Genomic DNA, 7,837 nt, shown 5'->3' on the forward strand with positions numbered 1-7,837 from the left:
GACAATTATTCCTATGGTAACAAGAGTGTTTGGTGTATCATTGACTTCTTTTCGATTGGTGGCCAAAAAAGGAAATCTGTGAAAAATCACAAACACATTCTCTTTAAAACTGAATTGTCCACATTCAACCACATGAGGGCGCTTTTATCATAGAATGTCTTGCATCACAACTATAGTTTTATCTTATTTGAATTGCACCAATGATGAAATCCAAAATAACAGCAAATGTTTTGAACCACTTCAATTTAGTTCACGAACTCGGGTAATCTGTTAGTCACTTTCAGATCTCACATTGACAAGCTTCATTTTTTGTTCTTCCTATCCTGTCGCCTTGGCAACTTCATCCCCTTCACCTCTCCGTTGAATCTCTTGATAAGAAGAAGCTCATTTGGGTTTCCCGATATTGGAGGAAGGATCACAGGAACTTTGTGGAACCTGTGGGAGGGGCTGCTCGTCTTCTTGCAAAGATTTCCGTACTCTTCTTTGGTGAGAATGGGGATGAACCCAACTGCCTTTGTGACTTGCTCCGTCAGTCTGGAGTTGTTGACATCGGCTGTGATTGGTCTTACAGCGGCGAGATTCTGCACTCTCATGCTGATGTTCTGCCCGGACGACTGACCATGAGGGTGGTGTTGCTTCTTAGCGTTGTCGTGGCGAAGAGAATGGAGATACCTCTTCATTTCTTGCCTCAGGAGGGCCTCGTCCGACTCTTCACGTACACCAAAACCTGCGTCATCATTTGTTGAGATTATTTCTCTGTCGACTGTTTTGGTTTGACTTTCCGTGTGACCTCTTCCAACAGCTACTAGACTGCTGTTCACAAGCTTCTGTTGTCCTCTAGAGGTCATTATAACAGCTGCCTTTGGGGTCAATGTCAAATTTGACCCCTGTCTTTGTACCTGCATTAAGTGTGTCGGCTTACTAACTTTTTCAGGACTTGCACCATCTCGGAGAAGCCGGTTGCAAAAGTTCAGTAGCACCTTACAATCGTCTGAGTTTCTTCCCCCTTTTGAATTTGTTAACTCGGTGCATTCATCAACTTTTTCATCAGTATGACCTTTGACCTCTGATGACTCGAGGTCACCAGACTCGGACAGTCTGCCATAGTTCAAAGTATGGTTACGCAGCAGAACTGCTCTAAGCAGAGTACTGTCGTCCTCAAAGTCGCATTCGGGTTTGTTCTCGCATTCGAAATCCATCGCATGAAGCGTGTCTTCTGTCGCCTGGGGGTTTTGCCTCCCTGTTTGTAGTTTTGGTTCCTGAGAATTGTTCTCGCCATAGTTCGATGAAGTTTCATCAAGCCACGGACAATGAGCAGTCCAGACAGCCTCGCACCCTTTGCTCAATTGAGGTTGTGCTGTAACAAAAGGGTTTGATTAGTTAACAGATTTGAAACAGTGTAGAATTTACGCAAACTTTTACACATGCTAATTTGGAGCAGTCTGTGGAAATTCAACACGATTCAGAAACAAAAAGTATACCATCTTCAAAGAGGACATTTAAACAATGGAGGACAAGCAAGTAGATTCAAAGTAACGGTAAAGGTCTTATTTTGAATTTTTAAGAATCTTGGCAGAGGGAAAGCAGGAAGAAAGTATTGAGATTCCAAAGTGATAACAGGGAGTTTGATGAAGAAGAAGATCGACATCAGCCTTTAAAGTACCAACTTATTGACTGGAACATACCTTCTTCTGTTCTACTAGCCTCCGTCAGAGGTAGGTTGTGGAACACTTCAACGGCAATGCTGTTCTCTGGATACCAAGAATCAGATTCACCCTCGTTGCTCCTTGTTTCCTTGCCAGCAGTATCCTCTGCATCCATCTCTTCATCATCTCTCTTTCCTCCAAGATCTTCTTTGCTCTCTTCAGGAAGTTCTTCCTTATTAGAGACCTGCTTCTCAAGCACCTGCTTCTCAGACACCTGAGCTTCCTCAACTCGATAGGTCTTACTCCCGTTATCCCGACTGCTGGCCTCCTGACTCCCTTTCTCCTGATCGCAAGAGCACTGTCCGCCCGGCTGATTCAGATACCACCTGGAGTTCCTGGCGAAACCTTTCCAGTCTTGGACCTCCGGGCAAACAGTGCAGATGTCCGAGTGGTGTCGTCTCCGTATTGGTGGGAGGGGCTTTCGTGGCAATGGCATCGGGGAGGAGGTTCTTGTAGAAATGTTGCATCCACGCTGCTGGATGATGGTCAAGTTGCTTGGGCAGGGGTTGGAAATGGCGACACCAGTCTCAGCATCTAAGGAATGAGGTAAATATAAAACGTTTTGTTTTACTGCAGACTGAACAAATTATCATCTTGTAGAAAAATGCAAAATACCATATGTGTAGACTTTGATTTATAATTTTTTTTCTTGTGAAAAATTCTTGCCAATCACTGGTGGGATCTATTGTAATTGATCCGGGTTCTAGAATGCTGTTAAAAAATTGCAAACTATTAAAATCATGTCTAGTTCACTAACTAATTTCATTTTGTTCTTCATACAGGTATCCTTTTACTTTGGCCATGACATTTTAGACAGAAATTGAAAAACATTGTCTGATACCTCCTGTCGATCCAGATGATTTAGATACAGCCCTTGATCTTGACCTAGTTAGGTTCGTCGTACCACAACATATTATTTCCGAAGAAAGTCGGCCTTCTCGTCTATCTGCCTCAACTTTTCCCGCTTCCCCTGACAACTTGGCACTTGGCAGAGATGATATTTTCGGCAGCCTCATCAGCGTACCAACTGGTTTTTGGTGTCTAATAGATTTCCTCTCAGCTCTTGCTGCATTCTTGCGGGGCTCCTCTCTCCTCTCGACTTTCGCCAGCCGCAGGAACGCTCCGTGTTTCCCAGTAAAACGAAGTGGAGTGTAAGGCATTTTTTGATGATTAGTGTTGAGCGGTGTGGGGTCCGACTGTGCAGAGCAAACCGATTCGGTCTTGCTTTGACCGGTCGGAACCGGTTCTGTGTTAGATGTGGGTTGGTTTGGGATTGGGGGGCACATGGCTTCTTCTGCCACTACTTTAGGCTTTTCGTTGGCATTGGAGATCGTCTGAATGATAGCCACGTCGTCTTCAAGTTGTTCACTCTTAGTTATGAATCCTGTGAAATTTCTGAAGAAAGGTTTGTAGAAATAAATGACATGTCTTGGTATAGTTCCGATTTTATTAGTTCACAGTGACAGTCTCAGAAATAATCCACCCAAATGTATAAGAAAAATGCATGGATTAGCTTTATGGTGAATTAAGATTGACATCCTTTTATAGTCAGTTGCAGTGGTGATATCAAGAGAGTCATGGTAGGGATTAAGGTTTATTTGAATTATGTTGATGTGGTCCAAGTTAGTGGTTGACTGCAAGACTTGCATTTACAAGGCGGGTTCAAACCATGGCAAACTAACTGCTTATTCCAAAATGACTTGAATAAGATCGTCTAGTTACTGAATCAAAAATAGTTATCGATCGTTTGATTCATAATCATACTAACATAGGCCTAGGTTAAAGGGAAGGTACACGTTTGGTAATTACTCAAAACAAACATTAACCTAGCTAGAAGTCTTTTATTCCTATCTGAAAGCGCACAAATTCGTCCAACAAGGGTGTTTTTTCTTTCATCATTTTCTCCCAACTGCAATGATTAATTGAGCTCAAATTTTCACAGGTTTGTTATTTTAAGCATATGTTGAGAAACATTAAGTGAGAACACTGGTCTTTGACAATTACCAATGGTGTACCTTCCCTTTAAACAAGTTTGCATATTAAGAGAGAGCTTGTTGTCAGCTTTGCTGGTTTTCCTTGATGGTGAAATAATTTAAACAAACACACAAACAACGTAAGCCTACTCTTTCAAATAAAGTTTGTTTGAGAACATGCTGAACCATCCACTGATTTAATTCATTCTCACTACTCGATCATCTCCTTCCTTCAAGGAACTGACTGTCTTTAAAGAGAATCAACTTAAATATAGATGAAAACGGAAAAGGAAGATCATCTTAACAAGCACATAAACAAACCGACTTACTCTTCAAATAAAAGCTTGCTTAAATTCCTAACATCGTCACCGACACTGTCCGGACATCTAGAGGCCTCGCACGCTGCTTCTACACGGGTCTCAACAAGTCGTTCTTCCCCTCCTTTCGTAGCTGCGTCAACAGGGACAACTTCAGAGATTGTGTCGGGGGAATTCTTGCCTCCGGTCCGTGCAACTTCCCCGGCGGGGACAGCGTCTCCTTTTGGGATCACGGGGTGACTTTTTGGTAGTCGGCGTTTTCTTTGCTGGAGTGTGGCAAGGGATCTGCTGGTCATCTTCCTGTGTTGCTTTTTGGGTTCCGGGGCGGCGGCGATGACCGCCTTGAAATATTTCCCCTTGGGATTCGTCGCCTCCGATTCGGTCATCACTTTTGATCTTTCAATCAAAAAAATTGGAAACTGAAAGCTTATCGGGAAACGAAACCGTTCGTATGGTATATCTTAACCACTATCATTTTATAGCAAAAGGTAACACAAATATCTTTATTACTTTTAGAATATGACAAATTTGAAACAAAATTGAGGAGCCCGTTTTTTTTTTTTCTTCCCTTGCCCTTGTTGGATTCCATGCTCACCCAAAGCAAGCACAATATGGACCACAGACATTTTCATAAAAATACAAAATAAATTACGAACGAAGCAAGGACAACATAGAACGAAACGATAAGTTACACCGTGTTATTGGTTGAAGTTTTGAAATTCTCACCTTATATCCGGCATTTCCGTAAAGTTTAAACGGTACAAAGGAGACGAAAAGCAGCTGTTTTTAACCCACATTAATTTTTTTTTTTATGTAGGCCCTACGTCGTTCACACGCGCATCACAGAGCGCAGACACAGTACAAAGCGGCATGCCGCGGCGTTATTAACGCGCACTTTTTTTTTTAGTGCGCGCTTTGTTTAATTTCTTTTACGCGGGCGTAGACAAATGTTTTCCGCGCAGATTTTGAAAAAAATCCGGCCCGAACCACCGGATGGATGGCCCGAACACACAATCGCTGTGTATGTAGCCTAGCCGCGGCAAATAAATAAAACTACCACGATTTTTCGTTGTTTTTAAAGTTGGGGGGGGGGGGCGATTGGGGACGGGGCGAGATGTAGAATCACAAGAGGTAAAACCTTGTATTGTGGTAACAAAAACTGCTGAATTTTATAGAAACCGCAAGTTGCTCAAAAATGTGCATGAGGTCTGACTTGTGTATTAAGAAATTTTTGCTCGAGAATGTGCACATTCCCAAGCCTTGCAAGTTTAAGTATGCTCTTAAATTGCCGCATTTTGCATAAAAGTGTGTAGAATTAAAACATAAAAAACTTGGTACTTGTCAAAATTTGTCTGGAAATGTGTACAAGGCTAGGCATACTTGTCAAATTTTGAATGCAAATGTGCACAAGATAGACTTGTGTACTTGCCAAATTTTGCCCAAAAAACGTGTCAGGCTCAAAAAATGTTTACTTGTTATATTATGCATAAACATGTGCACAAGGCAGCCTTGTGAACTTGTCAAATTTTGCACATAAATTGTATACAAGGCAGAATTGTGAACCCCTATAGGCGGGGACAGTGTGAACGTTTGCGCCTGAGATAACGGTGGGGTTAAACAAAACTCATTGTGGGTTTGTGTCATATTGTGTCCTCCCGGGGCTGTAATCCACGGGGATAGAATAGTCTGGAAAAGGCTTTAAAGGTTTAAGAACCTAGCTATTATTATACTCGCTCGTGCCTGCAACATGTTCATTGTCATTTGATTTGTGGAACTCGATCACATGTCATGTGCCTTCCTTTATTCTGTTCTTCTTTGGCACGCGTGTATTGTCTGTGGATGGGGCCCCGCCTCTTGCTAGCTATTCTATTTTTTACTTACAGTCACCCTTTTATCTAATTCAAACAAGCCATTCTTTAATCAAATTCACCGCCAGAATCCACTATATTTGGTGAATGGCTACAAAGAAGTTCATCAATTAAACATGAAACTGAAAGTTCAAAATCTTAAAACAGATAAATACTGCGTCATATAGCGACTCGAGTTCCAACTGGTGAGAAAATCTGTTGGAATGGCTCATTACATTAATCTTCTTATAGCGACGACATGCAGAATAAAAGCCTGGAAATAACTGTAACATAGGCCAAGAATCCATTCATAAGAATGGTTAACATGTAAATCACCGGAACAATGTAGCGAAGACAGTTGCATACAGCAACCTGCATAACTGTCGTTGGGAGTTTTATGCACTGATGCACACAGGAAGTTTGTGCGCGGTTTTCAAAGCACGCATTGCATATTAAGACCGCATGGCCATTTTGTCAGTACTGAACAACGACTGCACCACCACGGACTGGGTGTGAACCTTCTCAGCTGTACGACGGGTCTAGGCCGCTGCATTTCTGATGAACTTAATAAATCAATGTTTGTATGAGAGAGAGATTGGCTGTTGCGGCCAGCTTGGCCTTGACATCCCCTTGTGGGAGTGTGCCGAGTTCCCTTAATGGAAAGATCATCTTAACAAACAAGTTGGTTACATTTTGTCATAAACTTTGTGATGAACTTTTAGCAAACCAATGTTTGTGTGAGAGAGAGATTGGCTGTTGCGGCCAGCTTGGCCTTGACATCCCCTTGTGGGAGTGTGCCGAGTTCCCTTGATGGGAAAATCATCTTAACAAACAAACTGGTTATATTTGTCATAACTTTACGAGAACGTGTGCGGTTAGGCGTTAAGGTACCAGCGGGTGAAAAACTTACTTCTTTCGGCCGAGAATTCAGCAGAAATAAGGTAAGTGTTTACGTTGTTTACCGGTAGAGTTTTTAAAGAAATCCAACATAACTCCCCTAAAATTTCATTGCTGTCCCGGTATGACACTCTAAATTTATTTTCAATCGAGAGAACAATTCCGAGGTAGCGCTAATTATCGAGGAACGATACTGCATGTGCTGTTGTAGCCCTAATCATGGACTCTTTTCGTTTGCAAAAGGAGTCCGTGATTGTAGAATATTCCATTATATATTGAATGGCTTCTAAACTACGGAATAACCCCCTTCTTGTCTGTCCTAGACACAGTCATCCTCACCAAATGTTTTTAAATCCAACTTCAAAACCAATTTGTTTGTGATTTTAATCACAAACAAATTCTCGTGTGTAATTTGTAGGCTACATTTGTCTCTGCATGTTTTTTTATATTTTATTTCCATGTGCAATAAATATACATTATTATTTATATATTTTTTATTTCTAGTGAGACTGTGACGAGAGAGGGCGGTATGCAGTTATTATCTATGGATTGTGTGGTTTGTGTCGATGGATCTGGAGGATGAACAAAGCAAGTCACCAATGGACCAAGGTAGGGGCAAATTGCTGTATCCGACCGACCACTTTTCATTCTAAAAACCCCTTAAAGACTATGCATTGTGGCTAGTGTGTAGCCTCGATTCTCCAATACCCTATTTCCAAATGTCACACCACTAGCACCAAAGTTTGGGCTAAATGTTTTTTTTTTTTTTGGGGGGGGGGGGCAAAAGGATAGGCACCATTTTGTTTTCAATCCCCCTATAGTTAACCACTGCACTCCACACTAAGTAGTTTTGAAATACAATTTGATTGCCAAACCTGGTGATAAGCACTTTATATTGCTTGTGCGGTTCCATTTTGTAAATGAAAAGCTGACATTGTTAAAAAAACAATGTGTATTTACCATTCTAACATTAAACAAAAACTCTGTGATTCCATCTGATTAATTAAACAGTTGGCGTTGTTTAAAAAGAAAACAATGATTATTTAAATCTCCAACATCAAACAGTTAATATGCAAATGATAATCAAAATATAAGGA

General features: G+C 41.4%; 1 protein-coding gene across 1 annotated transcript; it reads right to left on the bottom strand.

Annotated features, from left to right (window-relative positions):
• Positions 1-302: 302 nt before the first annotated feature.
• On the bottom strand, positions 303-4,382 carry LOC117305395. Its single transcript, XM_033790266.1, has 4 exons — positions 4,009-4,382; positions 2,548-3,101; positions 1,686-2,240; positions 303-1,357 (listed from the first exon to the last, which is right to left on the bottom strand). Exons 1-4 carry the CDS (start codon positions 4,380-4,382, stop codon positions 303-305), a joined length of 2,538 nt encoding a protein of 845 aa, XP_033646157.1.
• Positions 4,383-7,837: the final 3,455 nt, after the last annotated feature.

The sequence above is a fragment of the Asterias rubens genome, chromosome 22 (assembly GCF_902459465.1).
Source record: "Asterias rubens chromosome 22, eAstRub1.3, whole genome shotgun sequence".
Lineage (NCBI taxonomy): Eukaryota > Metazoa > Echinodermata > Asteroidea > Forcipulatida > Asteriidae > Asterias > Asterias rubens.

What these genes read in the sequence shown, in the direction of transcription:
- LOC117305395 (XM_033790266.1), bottom strand. Translation starts at nt 4,382, where the DNA reads ATGACCGAATCGGAGGCGACGAATCCCAAGGGGAAATATTTCAAGGCG. An exon ending in AGCAAGCTTTTATTTGAAGA is followed by an intron (nt 3,102 to 4,008) that starts GTAAGTCGGTTT and finishes ACCTTTCTTCAG; the next exon opens with AAATTTCACAGGATTCATAA. An exon ending in ATCATCTGGATCGACAGGAG is followed by an intron (nt 2,241 to 2,547) that starts GTATCAGACAAT and finishes CTCATTCCTTAG; the next exon opens with ATGCTGAGACTGGTGTCGCC.